Genomic DNA, 15,971 nt, shown 5'->3' on the forward strand with positions numbered 1-15,971 from the left:
TAGGGTCCCAGTGCTGTTATAGGGTCCCGGTGCTGGTATGGGGTGCTGGTGCCAGTGCCAGTATAGGGGTGCTGGTGCTAGTATGGGGGTCCTGGTGCCGATATAGGGTCCCAGTGCCAGTAGGGGGTGCCAGTGCTGGTGCCAGTATAGGGGTCCCGGTGCCGGTATAGGGTCCCGGTGCCGGTATCGGGTCCCAGTGCCGGTATAGGGTGCTGGTGCCAGTGCCAATATGGGGGCCCTGGTGCCAATATGGGGTCCCAGTGCCGGTATAGGGGTGCCGGTGCTAATATTGGGGGTCCTGGTGGCAATATAGGGTCCCAGTGCCAGTATGGGGTGCCAGTGCTGGTGCCAGTATAGGGGTCCTGGTGGTGATATAGGGTCCCAGTGCTGGTATAGGGTCCCGGTGCCGGTATAGGGTGCTGGTGCCAGTGCCAATATGGGGGCCCTGGTGCCAGTATAGGGGTCCTGGTGGTGATATAGGGTCCCAGTGCCAGTATAGGGTCCCGGTGCCAGTATAGGGTGCTGGTGCCAGTGCTAATATTGGGGGTCCTGGTGCCGATATAGGGTCCCAGTGCTGCTGTAGGGTCCCAGTGCCAGTATGGGGTGCTGGTGCTGGTGCCAGTATTGGGGTCCCGGTGCTGCTATAGGGTCCCAGTGCCAATATGGGGTGCTGGTGCCAGTATGGGGGTCCCGGTGCCGATATAGGGTCCTGGTGCCGGTATGGGGTGCCGGTGCCGGTGCCAGTATAGGGGTCCCGGTGCCGGTATGGGGTCCCGGTATATGGTGCCGGTGCCGGTATGGGGTCCCGGTGCCGGTATAGGGTCCTGGTGCCGGTATGGGGTGCCGGTGCCGGTATAGGGGTGCCGGTATAGGGTGCCGGTGCCGGTGTGTGCTGCCGGTGCCGGTATCGGGGCCGGGGCGGGGCGGGCGGGGCGGGGCCGCGCCGAGCGCCGGGCGGGGCCGTTCCGCGCCGCTCGCCCTGACCGCGGCACCGGCCCCGGTACCGGCCCCGCCCGCCCGCGCCCCGGCCCCGCCGGGCCCAGCCCCGGCCCCGGCACCACCCCCGGCATCACCGGCATCGCCCCCGCCACCACCGGCACCACCGGCATCGCCCCCACCGGGCGCGGGGCCCGGACCCCCCCCCAGGTACCGGCACCGGGGCCGCGGCGGGGAGGCCCGGGGAGGGGGGGGGGGGGGCGGCACCGGGGAGGGGGGGTAGGACCAGGGATGCGGCCGGGATGGCGGGGAGGGGGGGGGGGACACATGTTCCCCTTCCCCCCCCCCCCCGGACGCCCGGGTCCTCCCCGGGGTTCGGTGGGGCCTGGGTTGGGGGGGGGATGGGACACGAGCGGCCTTTTGCACACGCGTGTGCCCCCCCGCACCCCCCCCCCCGCATGTGTGAGCTGCTCTTGCACACGCGGGGGTAGCTCCGTGCACACGTGTGACACCCCCCCCCCGCCCCTTTGCAGACGTGCTTGCACCCCCGTGCACGCGCGTGTGCCCCCCTGGCACACGCGCGTGCAAGGCCTGCAGGTGCGTCCACGCATGCCGCCACCCGTGCGTGTGTCCGTGTCCCTCCCCCTCCCCCGACACGGATGTGCCCCCCCCGGCACGCTTGTGCATCCCCTTTGCACCCGCGTGTGCAAACACTTGCACACGTGTGTGCACCCTCGCGTGCCTCTGCACACGCGTGTGCACCCCCTCCACGCGTGAGCAGCCCTCACAGGCCTGTGCACCCGCTTGCACACGTGTGTGCTCCCCCCCCCACGGCCCCCGCACCGCCGTGTGCCCCTCGCAGCCCGTCCCACTCTCCCCGCCCCTCCCCGTGTCGCGACAGGCCGCCATATCCCGACATGCCATGTCGGCGGGGGCGGCGCGGGGGCGCTCTCCCCCCCCACTCCCCTCCTCCCAGCTCCGCTCTGTCGCGACACGCGGCCGGCGCTGTCGCATGTCGTGACAGACACACACCCTTCCCGCCTCCCCCCTCCCCGGGTCGCTGGTTCCCCCGCTGCTGCCTCAGTTTCCCTTTCGGACCCGCTTGGGGGGGGGGCGGGGGGAAGGCTCCATCCCTTACCGGGATGACGTCACCGCGTGACGTGATGTCACCACGGGGGGGACACGACACCTGGAGGGGCGGGTCGTGTCGTGTCGTGTCCCTCCCCCCCCCCCGGGCCCGCACGCCTGGGTCCTTCGGGGTGACGCTAAGCCCCGCCCACGCCCCCCGCGGTGACTCACCCCCCCCCCACCTAATTTTAGTGATGACCTCATCCACCGGCTCCACTGTTGCCATGGCAACTCCCCCCCCCAAATTTTCAGGGGAGCTGGATCAGGCCTGATCCCCCCCCCCAGGGACCCCTCAGCCCCTGGGGCCCCCCCGGACACGTGTGTCCCCCACCAGCCCTGCCTCAGTTTCCCCTGGCACGTTTGCACACCGCGTGCGGCCTTGCACGCCCTCTTGCACGCTCCCGCACACTCTTGCACACCCTTATTTGCCCGTACGCCCTCTTGCACACTCGTGCATCCTCTCGCACGCTCGTGTGCCCTCTGTGCATTACAGCCCCCCCCCGTTTTCCCCCCCGGCCTAGTGGGTGCACACGCATAGGAGTGCACACACGGGTGGGAGGAAGGGTACATGTGTGCACACACACAAACCGGGGGTGCACACACAGGAGAGGGCGTGCAAACACGTGTAGGGGTGCACACACGTGTGCAAGGGGCTGCAGGTGCCTGCAAGGGGTGCCCAGAGGTGCAGGGCTGCACTTGGGGGTGCAAGGGGGGGTGCACGGGTGCGTAAGGGTGCATCTGGGTGCAAGGGAGTGCATAGACGTGCTGGGGGTGCACACACATGTGGGGCTGCACGTGTGAGTGCAAGGGCATGCACGTGCAGGTAAGGGGGGGTGACATGAGTGCAAGGGGGTGCACACACGTGGGGCTGCAGACATGGGTGCAAGGGGTTGCAGAGCATGCAAGGGGGTGCATGCAAGTGCAAGGGGTTACACATATGGAGCTGCACACGGGGGTGCACGGGCACGTGGGGCTGCACACACGTGTGTAAAGGGGTGCCCATGCATGCAAGGGGCTGCCCGTGGGTGCAAGGGGGTGCACACACATGTGGGGCTGCAGACGTGCATGCAAGTGGGTGCACATGCATGCAAGGGGGTGCACGTGGGTTCACATGCACATGGGGCTGCAGACATGGGTGCAAGGGGGTGCCCACGTGTGTAGAGGGGTGCCCATGCATGCAAGGGGGTGCACATGTGTGTAAAGAGGTACCCACGGGTGCAAGGGGGTGCGCGCACACACACACATGTGGGGATGCACACATGGGTGCAAGTGGGTGCACACACGTGTAAAGGGGTACCCATGCATGCAAGGGGCTGCCCATGGGTGCAAGGGGGTGCACACACATGTGGGGATGCAGACATGCATGCAAGTGGGTGCATATGCATGTAAAGGGGTGCCCGTGCACGCAAGGGGCTGCCCATGGGTGCAAGTGGGTGCATACGTGTGTAAAGGGGTGCCCATGCATGCAAGGAGCTGGCCATGGGTGCAAGGGGGTGCACACACATACATGGGGCTGCACACGTGGGTGCACATGCATGTAAAGGGGTGCACATGCATGCAAGGGATGCCCATGGGTGCAAGGGGGTGCACACACACACGTGGGGCTGCAGACATTCATGCAAGTGGGTGCATGTGCATGTAAAGGAGTGCCCATGCATGCAAGGGATGCCCGTGGGTGCAAGGGGGTGCACACACGTGTAAAGGGGTGCCCATGCATGTAAGGGGCTGCCCATGTTTGTAAAGGGGTGCCCACGCATGCAAGCGGTTGCCCATGGGTGCAAGGGGGTGTGCACACACACACACGTGGGGCTGCAGACGTGGGTGCACACATGTGTAAAGGAGTGCCCATGCATGCAAGGGGGTGCCCATGGGTGCAAGGGGGTGCCCATGCATGTAAAGGGGTGCCCATGCATGCAAGGGGCTGCCTATGGGTGCAAGTGGGTGTACACGCGTGTAAAGGGGTGCCTATGCATGCAAGGGGCTGCCCATGGGTGCACACACACATGGGGCTGCATGCATGAGTGCAAGGGGGTGCCCACGTGTGTAGAGGTGCCCACAAGTGCAAGGGGGTGTGCATACACACACACGTGGGGCTGCACACATGGGTGCAAGCGGGTGCACACACGTGTAAAGGGGTGCCCACGCATGCAAGGGGGTGCACACACACGTGGGGATGCAGACATGCATGCAAGTGCGTGCACATGCATGTAAAGGGGTGCCCGTGCGCGCAAGGGGCTGCCCATGGGCGCAAGTGGGTGCCCACGTGTGTAAAGGGGTGCCCACGCATGCGAGGGGGGTGCCCATGGGTGCATTGGAGGTGTGCGTACACACACACGTGGGGCTGCACAGATGGGTGCACGTGGGTGCCCACGTGTGTAAAGGGGTGCCCGCGCATGCAAGGGGCTACCCGTGGGTGCGAGGCGGGGTGCACCCCCCCGGTCCCGCTGACACCCCTCCCGCAGGCCGGGGGGCGGCGGGGGGGCGCGGGGGGCCCCCGCCATGGCCTGCCTGCACGAGACGCGGACGCCCTCGCCCTCGCTGGCGCTGGCCTCGGACGGGACCCCGGAGCAGGAGCTGACCCCCACGCAGTGCGTGCTGCGCGACGTGTTGCCCGCCGCCCCCGCAGCCCCCGCAGCCCCCCCGGAGGCCTGGCCCCGTCGCGGGCCCCCCCGGCACCCTGACCTGGGTTCCGAGGGAGCGGGACCCCTGGCCGCCGAGGCCGCCCACCTTCGGTGCCAGGCGGGTGGGGGGTTCCTGGAGGGGCTTTTCGGGTGCCTCAAGCCCGTCTGGACCATGATCGGCAAAGCCTACGCCGCCGAGCACAAGCACCCCCAGGAAGGTGAGGGGGCACGGGGCAAGGGGGGGGGCAGCATGGGTGCTATGGGGCTGGGAGGGGGCAAGGGGGCCAGGGGGGTGCTACGGGGCTGGGAGGGGGCAAAGACGGGTGCTGTGGGGCCAGGAGGGTGCTAGACGGCAAGGGAGGGTGTAAGGGGTCAGGGAGGGTGAAGTGGGGGCAAAGGAGGGTGCTATGGGTAAGGAAGGGTGCTATGGGGCAGGGATTGGGGTACCGGGGTGCAGGAGACAACAGGGGTGGGCAATAGGGTGGGAGAAAGGGTGCAGAGGAGGGTGCCGCAGGACGCGGAGGGTGCAGCGGGACAGGGATGGGGCGAAGCAGGGTGCAGTGGGGCAGGGAGTGGGGTGCAATGGGGTGGGAACAGTAGGGCTGGGGTGAGGGTGCCAAGGCGGGGGGCTGCACCCTGGGCACGCCAGCATGCGGGTGCCGTGGGTGTGGGTGCGCCAGGGGTGCCAGTGCGCGGGTGCCATGGGCATGGGTGCCTGCAGACCCCTGGGAAGTGCCCTTCGAGGAGATCCTGGACCTGCAGTGGGTGGGCAGCGGGGCGCAGGGTGCCGTCTTCCTGGGGCGCTTCCACGGCGAGGAGGTGGCCGTGAAGAAGGTGAGGGACCTCAAGGAGACCGACATCAAGCACCTGCGCAAGCTCAAGCACCCCAACATCATCACCTTCAAGTGAGCGTGGGTGCTGCTGGCACCGGCGTGGGCGTGGGGCAAGGGCACGGGTACGGCGTGGGGCATGGACGTGCTATGGGCATGGGGACACCGTGGGCACAGGGCACGGACATGGCACGTGGCGTGGTCATGCCGTGGTCATGGAGTGTGGAGGTGGCATGGACAAGCTGTGGGCACAGGGCATGGACGTGGCACGGGGCATGGACCTGCTATGGGCATGGAACACGGACATGGCATGGGCAAACCATGGGCGTGGGGCATGGAGAGCATCATGGGCATGGAGAACACCGTGGGCACAGGGCACGGACACAGCATGGGCATGGACATGGTATGGGGCATGGATGTGCCATGGGCATGGGGCAGAGACATGGACATGGCATGGGCATGAGGGATGGAGGCATGGACATGGCATGGCTGTGGACACGCCATGGGCCGTGGACACGCCATGGGCAAGCCACGGACAGGGAGGACACCATGGGCACAGGGCATGGACACGTCATGGTCATAGGCATGAATACAGCATGAGGTGTGGACGTGCCATGTGCAAGCCATGGGCATGGGGAACACCATGGGCACAGGCCACGGACAGGAGCATGAACATGACATGGGCATGAACACGGCATGGACATGCCATGGGCACAGGCATAGGGGTCATGGATGCAACACGGGCGTGGGACACCAACACGGCTTGTGCACGGGGAACATCAGCATGGCATGGACCTGGGTGGGCAGGACATGGCATGGACACGGGGCACTGACATGCCACGGGCACGGGGCACACTGGCATGTCCCACGTGTGGCACAGGGGACGGCCACACATGGGACAGGTCTGTCACAGGTGGGGCACTCTCAGGGCAGGGCGATGTGGGTGCAGATGGGTGCCCCAGTGCTCTGGCGCTGATGGGAGCCCCGATTCGGATAAGTGCCCCAGTATCCCAGTGCTACTGGGTGTCTGGGTGCAGATGGGTGCTCCTACTGCTAACGGGGGGGGTGGGCTTGGGTGCAGATGGGTGCCCCAGCATGGATGGGTGCTGGCAGGTACCCGAGTGCAGATGGGTGTCCTGGAGAAGTTGGGTGCTCCGGTGCAGCTGGGTGCTGCCGGGTGCCCCGGCTGGCCAGGCAGCGGGTGCTGAGGGTGCCGCTGTGCCCGCAGGGGTGTGTGCACCCAGGCACCCTGCTACTGCATCATCATGGAGTTCTGCGCCCAGGGCCAGCTGTACGAGGTGCTGCGCGCCGGGCGCAAGGTCACCCCCTCCCTCCTCGTCGACTGGTCCATGGGCATCGCCGGCGGCATGAACTACCTGCACCTCCACAAGATCATCCACCGCGACCTCAAGTCGCCCAAGTGAGCGGGGATGGGGGCTCAGGGAGCACCCGTGGGTGCTGGGGTGGGCGCCCCAGGTGATGGCGTGCCCGCGATGGTGCCGTGCCCGTGGTGGGGACATGCATGTGGCGGTTGCATGATCGTGGCAGTGCCATGCCCTTGTTGGTGCCTTGTCCTCGGTGGCTGCATGCTGGTGACGGTTGCATGTCCATGGCAGTGCCATGCCCTTGTTGGTGCTGTGACCATGGCAGAACAGTGACCATGGCGGTGCCATGCCCATGGAGGTGACATGTCCTTGCTGGTGACATGTCCACGGTGGTGCCATGCCCTTGGCAGAGCAGCGACGGTGCTGGTTGCATGCCCGTGGCAGTTGCATGTCCATAGCAGCGCCATGTCTGTGGTGGCTGCGCGTCCATGGCAGTGACATGCCCGTGACAGTGACGTGTCTGTGACAGTGCTCTGCTTACGGCACTGCAATGACCTTGGTGGTTGCATGTCCGTGACAGTTGTATGTCCACGGCAGCACCATACCCATGGTGGTTCCATGCCCATAGCAATTGCATGACCGTGGTGGTGCCATCCTCGTGGCGGTGGCGGTGCTGTGTCCGTGGTGGTGGCGTGCCCACACCAGGACCACGCTCACAGCAGTTGCATGCCCATGATAGTGCTGTGCCCATGGTGGTGCCACGTCCATGACGGTGTTGTGCCCATGGTGGTGGCATACCCATGACCCGATGATGCTTGTAGCAGTTGCATGCCTGTGGCGGTGCCGTGCCCATGTCATTGGCGTGTCATTGGCGTGGTGCTGGCGTGGCGCTGAGCGGGTGCCCCCCAGCATGCTCATCACCTACGACGACGTGGTGAAGATCTCGGACTTTGGCACCTCCAAGGAGCTCATTGACAAGAGCACCAAGATGTCCTTTGCCGGCACCGTGGCCTGGATGGCACCCGAGGTCATCCGCAACGAGCCTGTCTCCGAGAAGGTTGACATCTGGTGAGGACACAGGGACCTCAGGGACATCGGGGACATGGGAACCTTCGGGACACGAGGGAGCGGTGGTGGCACTGGGGAGACAGCAACACAGGGGGCTTGGAGAGGCAACGGGGACATTGGGGGGCACAGGAAGCATTGGGCACAACAGGAGCAGGGGACAGCAGAGACACATGAAGCCTCAGGGACACTGCAGGGGACCAGAGATGGGGACATTTGGGATACCGGGAGGGACATCGCAGGGGCAGGGAGATCAGGGACCACAGAAGCAGCAGGGAACACCGGGGACACCAGCATGGGCAGAAGCAGGGAGGGGACCCAGGGCGGGGGGCACCAGGGCACAGCAGGACACTGGGGGTGCCCAGCCGTGGGTGACAGGGGCCGTGGGTGTCACCATTGCCCCCAGGTCCTTTGGGGTGGTGCTGTGGGAGCTGCTGACGGGTGAGATCCCCTACAAGGACGTGGACTCGTCGGCCATCATCTGGGGGGTGGGCAGCAACAGCCTCCACCTGCCCGTCCCCTCCGGCTGTCCTGACGGCTTCAAGGTGCTGCTGCGCCAGTGCTGGTGAGTGCCCCCATGGGGACACCCCGCCGTGGGGACACCCCACCTGGGGACACCCCACCTGGGGTCACCCCACCTGGGGAAATCCTGTTGGGGACACCCCACCATGGGGACACCCCACCTGGGGGACGCACTATGGGCACCCATGCCATGGATGGGTCACGCCATGGGGGACCTGCCATTGACACCCCAATGTGGGCAGTGCGGGGGGGGGGACCCCTGGTGGTAGGGGGACCCCCCACCCTGGGGGTGCCCCCACCCTGGGGGTTGCACCCATGGGCATCCCATGCCAGGCTGCACCCCGTGTGTCTTGGACACCTCATGTGTCCTGTGCACCCTTCTCTGCCCGTGGTCCCAAAAAGGCTCGGCACCCACCCAGCACCCAGCCGGCCCCCCCTGCCCACACCCAGTGCCGTGCCGCTCCCTCCAGGAACAGCAAGCCCCGGAACCGGCCGTCCTTCCGCCAGATCCTGCTGCACCTCGACATCGCCTCTGCTGACGTCCTCTCCACCCCCCAGGAGACCTACTTCAAATCCCAGGTACCCAGCACCCCAGGACCTCGGGACCCCCAGCACCTCAGGACCGCTGGCACCCAGGGACCCCCAGTGCCCTGGGATTCCCGGCATCCAGGAACCCGCCAGCACCCTGGGACCCCCAAACCCTGCAGGACACCTACTTCACATCCCTGGTACACAGCACCCTGGGGACCCCAGCACCCCAAGAGCCCCAGGATACCCCAGCACCCAGGGACCTGCTTCAAATCCCAGTGACTGTGAGGGCTGGTGCTGGGAGAACTGGTGCCAAGCTGTAGCTGGCGCCCAGGGTATCCAGGCCCAGTATATCCCAGTGCCTAGAGCAGCTGCACCCAGGCAATCCCAGTGCCCAGGGTACCTGGTGTCTGGGGTATCTCATGCCCATGGTGGCTGGCATCCACCGTAACCAGTGCCTGCAGTAGCCAGTGCCAGTGTTGCCCAGTGCCCATGGTAGCCAGTGCCAGTGTTGCCCAGTGCCCATGGTAGCCAGTGCCTGGGGTGCCTGGTACCTGTGTTAGCCAGTGCCTGGAGTAGCCAGTGCCTGGGGTGCCCAGTGCCCACAGTAGCTGGTACCTGTGGTGCCCAGTGCCCATGGTAGCTGGTGCCCAGTGTGCCCGGTACCTGCAGTACCCCATGCCTGGACTGCCCAGTGCCTGCAGTAACTGGTGTCCAGGGTGCCCAGTGCCCATGGTAGCTGGTGCCCAGAGTGCCCAGTGCCCATGGTAGCTGGTGCCCAGAGTGCCCGCTGACTGGGGTGCCCAGTGCCCTTGGTAGCCGGTGCCCAGTGTGCCCGGTACCTGCAGTACCCCGTGCCTGGACTGCCCAGTGCCTGCAGTAACTGGTGCCCAGAGTGCCCAGTGCCCATGGTAGCTGGTGCCCAGAGTGCCCGCTGACTGGGGTGCCCAGTGCCCTTGGTAGCCGGTGCCCGTGTGCCGCAGGCGGAGTGGCGGGAGGAGGTGAAGCTGCACTTCGAGAAGATCAAGTCAGAGGGGACGTGTCTGCACCGGCTGGAGGAGGAGCTCATCAACCGCCGGCGCGAAGAGCTCCGGTGGGGCCCGTCTGCGGGACACGGGGACACTGGGGACATGGGGTTCTGAGGACCAGCTGGGGATACTGGGCACACTGGGGCATCAGGGACATATGGGGGACCAAGGGCAGGGGTAATCAGGGGGTGCTGGGGTACAGGGAGGGCTGTTGGGGACCTGTCCCTGTGCGTGGTGGGGTGCGTGTGCCGATGCCATACGTGCCCTGGGTGCCAGGCACGCGCTGGACATCCGGGAGCACTACGAGCGCAAGCTGGAGCGCGCCAACAACCTCTACATGGAGCTCAGCGCCCTCATGCTGCAGCTGGAGCTCAAGGAGAAGGAGCTGCTCAGGTGAGTGGACACCCCACAGCCACGGCCAAGCCTATAGCCAGCCAATGGCCATGGTCAATCCTGTAGCACCCGTTGGCCATGGCCAACGATCCCATAGCCAGCCCATGGCCACGGCCAAGCCTATAACTACCCCATGGCCACAGGCAATCTTATATCCACCCCAAAGCCACCCTATGGCCGACGCTATATCTACCCCATGGCCATGGCCAACTCTGTATCTACCCCATGGCCAACCCTATATCTACCCCATGGCCATGGCCAACTCTGTATCTACCCCATGGCCAACCCTATATCTACCCCATGGCCATGGCCAACTCTGTATCTACCCCATGGCCAACCCTATATCTACCCCATGGCCATGGCCAACTCTGTATCTACCCCATGGCCAACCCTATATCTACCCCATGGCCATGGCCAACCCTGTATCTACCCCATGGCCACCCCATGGCCATGATCACCCCTATACCCATCCCATGGCTCCTCTGAGCCCATGGCCAGCCCTTACCCACCCCATGGCCACCACCCCAAGGCCGTGGCCACCCCACGCCGCGTCCCTGGGGTGCGGGGTGCCCACGCGTGGCCCGTGGCAGGCGGGAGCAGGCACTGGAGAAGCGCTACCCTGGGCTCTTCAAGCCGCGGGCGCCGCGGGGGCTCCTGCACGGCAACGCCGTCGAGACCCTCATCAAGAAACGCAACGTCCCCCAGAAACTCTCGCCCCACGGCAAGCGGTGCGCCCAGACGCCTGGGTCCCTCAAGGGAGGGCGGGGGGATGGACCCTGGGTCCTTTGGGGTGGGGGGGGTCTGGGTGCCTGGGTGCTTTGGGTTGGAGGGGCATGTACGTGTGGGTCCCTCGGGGTTGGGGGTGCTGGGGACATGTGGGTGCCTGGGGGGCTGGGAGCCCAGATACTGGGTCCTTTGGTCTGGGGGCTTGGGTGCCTGGTGTCTTTGGGGTGGGGAGGTCTGGGGTATTTTGGGGAGGGGGAGGTTCTGGGGGTTTGGACACGTGGGTCTTTTGGGTAGGAGGCATGGACGTGTGGGTCCATCGGGGGGGGGGGTCTGTGTGGGTCCTTTGGGGGCTGGGAGCCCACACGCCTGGGTCCTTTGGGGGGGCCAGGTCTGGGGGCTTGGGTGCCTGGGGTCCTTTGGGCTGGGGGGGGTCTGGGGATGCAGATGCCTGGCGACCCTTGGGGGGGCAGTCTGGGGGTGCGGGTATCTGACATCTTGTAGGGATTCTGGGGCTGCAGATGCCACTGTCCCTTGGAGGGGGGGGTCTTTTGGGGGCGTCTAGACATGGGGGTCCCTCCTGGCTGGGTGGGGGCTGTTCTGGGGGCTCCCAGACGCTTGGGTCCCCGTCTGCAGCCCTTGCCCGTGTCGTGTCCCCCCCAGACCCGACATCCTGAAGCCGGAGGTGCTGCTGCCCAAGCTGGACGCAGCCATGGCGCAGGTGGCCCTGCCGGGGTGTCCCAAGGGCCCCCCCTCGCCCGGGCGCAGCCGCCGGGCCAAGGGCCGCCATCGCAAAGCGGGACCCCGGGGGGGTTGTGGGGAGCCGGGTCCTGAGGCCGGACCCCCCCGGGGGCTCCCCGGACCCCCCCCAGCCACCACGGGCCCCGACCTCCTCGGGGGCACCCTGGAGGCTGCGGGTGTCCCCCCGGCCACGGTACCTGATGCTGGACCTGAGGGGGCGACGGGCACCCAAAGGTCCCCCCCGCCACAGCCCCCCGCTCCCGGTGAGCCCGAACGGGAGAGCGGGGCTGGCCGGGGGGGGAAAGTGGGGGCCGGGCAGCACCTCACCCCCGCAGCGCTGCTGTACCGGGCGGCCGTCACCCGTGGGCAGGTGAGAGCGCCGGATGCCTGGGTCCATTTTTTGGGGGGGGGTTGGGGGGGGACAGGACCCCCAAGTGCATCCCAGCAGTGGGGAGTGGGATGGATCTTTTCTGGGAAAGGGTTTTGGGGGGGGGGTCAGACACAGGGGGGCCTCCTGAGGAGGGGGGGGGTCAGGACCCTTGGGTCCATCTTGGGGGGGGGCAGGACCCCTGAGTTCCTCCTGGGGTGGGGTGGGGGGGTCAGGACTGGTGGGTCCCTCCTGAGGAGCAGTGGGATGACCCTAATGCACCCCCCCCCCCCGCTCTGCCCCCAGAAGCGGGGGGTCTCATCGGAGGAGGAGGAGGGCGAAGTGGACAGCGAGGTGGAGCTGCCGCTGCGGCAGAGGTGGGTGCTGACCCCCACCCCCGTCGGCTGCCTGGGTCCGTCCGGGTGTCCACGGGTGCTCAGACACCCAGGATGGGTGCAGGAGGGGGGGTCCATGGGTGCCCTGGGTGGGTGCAAGGGGCCAGTGGGTGCTTGGACCCCCAGGATGGATGGGGCGGGGGGGGGGGCTATGGATGCTTGGAAGCCCTGGATGGGTATCAATGGGTGCTCAGCAGCCCAGGATGGGTGCAGGGGTGTCCGTGGATGCCCGGATGCCCAAGATGGGTGGGGAGGGGGGTAATCCATGGGTGCTCAGCAGCCCAGGATGGGTGCAGGGGTGTCCGTGGATGCCTAAGATGGGTGGGGAGGGGGGTAATCCATGGGTGCTCAGACACCTGGGATGGATGCAGGGAATCAGCAGGTGCCCAGGATGGGTGCAGGGGGAGGCTGTGGGTCCCCGAATCCCTTGGTCCTCACCCCCCCACACACACTCTCCCCCTCCCTAGGTGGCCCCCGGGCATGAGCAAGCGCCAGTCGCTGTCGACCTTCAGCTCGGAGAACTTCTCGGATGGGGACGGGGACGGGGACGGGGACGAGGGGCACACGAGCGAGCCCTCGCACAGTGCCACCCCCGACGTGGGCAGCACCAACACGGACGAGCGTCCCGATGACCGTTCCGAGGACCTGCTCTCCCAGGGCTCCGAGATCCCCCTGGATGCCGCTCCCCCCGAGGGTCCTGGCCGCCGTCAAGGGGGGCTCAGCCCCAAGGTGATGCCCCCACCCCAGGGTGGGTGCTGGGGAGCACCCACAGCCCCCCCCGGGGATGGGTGACACCATGGGGTGGGGTGGTCCCAGCATGGGGTGGGGGGTTCCTAGGGTGTCCCAGGGCTGGTACTATGGGGTGGGGGTCCTTAAGGTCCTCGAGGATAGGGTTAGCAAGGACATGGAGATCTCTCAGGGTCCCCCCAGGGATAGGTGCCATTGGATGGGGGTCCCTGGGGTCCCCCCAGAGCTGGGTATTACGGTGTAGGGGTCCCTAGGGTCCCCCAGGGCTTGGTGTTATGGGGTAGGGTGTCCCCTGAGCCCCCCAGGACAGGATTAGCAAGGGGAAGGGTGTCTCTAGGATGGCCCATGGCTTGGTACTATGGGCTGCAGGGGTCCTTAGGGTCCCCTAGGGCTGGGTAGTGTGGGGCAGGGATCCCCTGAGCCCCCCCCAGGATGAGGTTAGCAAAGGGAAGGGGGTCCCCAGGGCCCCCTGGGATGGGTACCATGGAGTAGGGGGGTCCCTAGGCTTCCCCAGGGCTAGGTATTATGGAGGAGATGTCCCCTGAGCCCCCAGGATGGGGTTATCAAGGGGAAGGGTGTTCCTCAGGGTCCCCAGGGATGGGTGCCATTGGGTGGGAGTTCCTAAGGTCCTCCAGGGCTGGGGGGGGTGTCCCCTGAGCCCCTCACACTGGGGTTGGCAAGGGGAAGCGGGGGGGGGTGTCCCCCACTGAGTATGGCAGGATCAGGGTCCCCAGACCCCCCTAGGATCAAGTACCAGGGGGAGGGGGTGATGTCCCAGCCCCCCCCCCAAGGGTGGACATCATGGGCAGGTGGTCTCAGGGGCTCCCCAGGACCTTGGGGAAGGGGACCTCCCCAGTGCCCCCCCAGGATGAGCTACTATGGGGAGGGGGTCTTGTGAGCTCCCTATGGCAAGGTAACAAGGGGAAGGGGGGGGTGTCCCAGAGACCCCAAAACCAAGTACCATGGGTGGGGGGGTAGGGGAGCATGGGGTCTCCCAGGAGGGTCCTGGAGCCCCCCAAGGATGGACACCATGGCGGGGGGGGTGGCTGGGGGAACCTGAGACCACCTGAAACAAGTGCCATGGGCAGGGGGTGTCCCCTTGGGGATGGAGTGGGAGGGTGTCAGGAACAGATACTGTAGGGGGGTGTGTCAGGCCCCCTCCCCAAATAGGAAGTATGGAGGGGGGGTCCCCTGGGTCAGGCTATCGGGGGAGGGGTTCCCCCAGGACCCCCAGCACCGCATACCATGTAGAGGGGGTCCCATAATTCCCCCCAGGACCTAGCACCTTTGAGAGGGGCTGCCCATCGGCTCTGGGGGGGGGGGGGCAAGGTTCAGGTGCCATGGGGAGGGGGTCCCAGAACCCCTTCAGGGATGGACACTATGGAGAGGGGGTGCCAGGGTCCCCTAGAACCAAGCACCATGGTCATGGGCTCCCCAGGACAGGTAGCAAGGGGAGGGGGTGTCCTCTGAACCCCACCCCCCCGGGATGGATCCCATAGGGAAGAGCTCTCAGGATCCACAGAGACCAACTGTCATGGGGGGTCCTCAAATCCCCCCAGGGCTGGATATCATGTCCAGGGGGTCCCCAGGGCTCCCCGTGATGGGGCAGCAGAGGAAAAGGGGTCCTAAGTCCCCTGGGGATGGTTACTGTGGAGGGGGGGTCCCCCAGTACCAAGCATCTTGAGGAGAGGGGGCTGCAGGGGTCCCCAAGACTAGGTGCTATAGGGGAGGGGCCCGCCAGGGCCCCCCAGGACTTGGTACCATAGGCAGGGGGTCTCAGGATAAAGCATCACCGGGAGGGGGTCCCCAGGAACAGGCACCATGGGGAGGGGTCCCCCCTGAGCCCCCCTCAGGACCAGATACCATGTGAGAGGGGGTCTCCCCAGGATCAGGTGTTATGGGGTTCCCAAAGCCCCCCAGGGTGGGCAACAACATGGGGAAGGGGTGCCCCAGCCCCCAGCAAGAGTAAGCAAGGGGCAGGGGTCCCCTGAGACCTCCCCAAATACCATGGGGAGGGGTCCTGTGAGCCCCCCCCCCAGGATGAGACCCCAAATTCAAGTACCATGGGGAGGGGGTCTCAGGTATGATAGGAAAGGGGTCCCAAAGCCCCTCCCCCAGGACCAACTACCACATTAAGAGGGTCCCCCCAGCACTGGGCATCATGCAGGGGGGGGTCTTGCAAGCCCCCCAGGATGTAGCAGCTTGGGGAGAGGGTCCTCAAGAGCCCCGGGGGCAGATACCTTGGGCAGGGGAACCCCCAAACATCAGGGGCCATGGAAAGGGCATCCCCCAGAACCGGTTACCACAGGGGGGGTCCTCAGGGCTCTGCCCTGCAGAAGGGGGGTCCCAACCCCCCCAGAACCAGCTGTGGGGCGGGGGAGGCTCTGAGGATGTTTAACACCCCCACACACCTTTACATCCCCCCCCAGGTCTCCGAAGACTCAGACTGCGACAGCGCGGAGCTGGACCACTCAGGCAGCGGCGAGGGGCCCCCCCGACCCACGGCCCCCCCTGGCCTGTGACCTGTCCCCCCACCCCCCTGCACACCCCCCACTTGTACAGCCCCAAATATTTATATAAATATCTATCGATCTCTACAGAAAGCTCTGTGCTGTCTCTGTG

At 66.3% G+C, this 15,971-nt stretch overlaps 2 protein-coding genes across 2 annotated transcripts in view; both read left to right on the forward strand.

The window, feature by feature from the left end:
• Positions 1 to 1,024: 1,024 nt before the first annotated feature.
• On the forward strand, positions 1,025 to 15,936 carry MAP3K12 (mitogen-activated protein kinase kinase kinase 12). The gene is made up of 14 exons (XM_075049606.1): positions 1,025 to 1,146; positions 4,527 to 4,903; positions 5,407 to 5,590; positions 6,744 to 6,935; positions 7,750 to 7,908; positions 8,312 to 8,470; positions 8,898 to 9,006; positions 9,939 to 10,048; positions 10,260 to 10,376; positions 10,967 to 11,104; positions 11,763 to 12,210; positions 12,514 to 12,584; positions 13,070 to 13,331; positions 15,779 to 15,936. Exons 2-14 carry the CDS (start codon positions 4,564 to 4,566, stop codon positions 15,869 to 15,871), a joined length of 2,382 nt encoding a protein of 793 aa, XP_074905707.1. The 5' UTR covers positions 1,025 to 1,146; positions 4,527 to 4,563; the 3' UTR covers positions 15,872 to 15,936.
• The window catches only part of AAAS (aladin WD repeat nucleoporin), an 85,851-nt gene continuing 72,449 nt past the window's right edge, over positions 2,570 to 15,971 (forward strand). Inside the window, exon 1 of the mRNA XM_075049614.1 lies at positions 2,570 to 2,579. The gene's annotated coding sequence lies outside the window, so the exon portion shown is untranslated. The remainder of the gene's footprint in view (positions 2,580 to 15,971) is intronic.

The sequence above is a fragment of the Buteo buteo genome, chromosome 17, assembly GCF_964188355.1.
Source record: "Buteo buteo chromosome 17, bButBut1.hap1.1, whole genome shotgun sequence".
In the NCBI taxonomy this organism is placed as follows: Eukaryota; Metazoa; Chordata; class Aves; order Accipitriformes; family Accipitridae; genus Buteo; species Buteo buteo.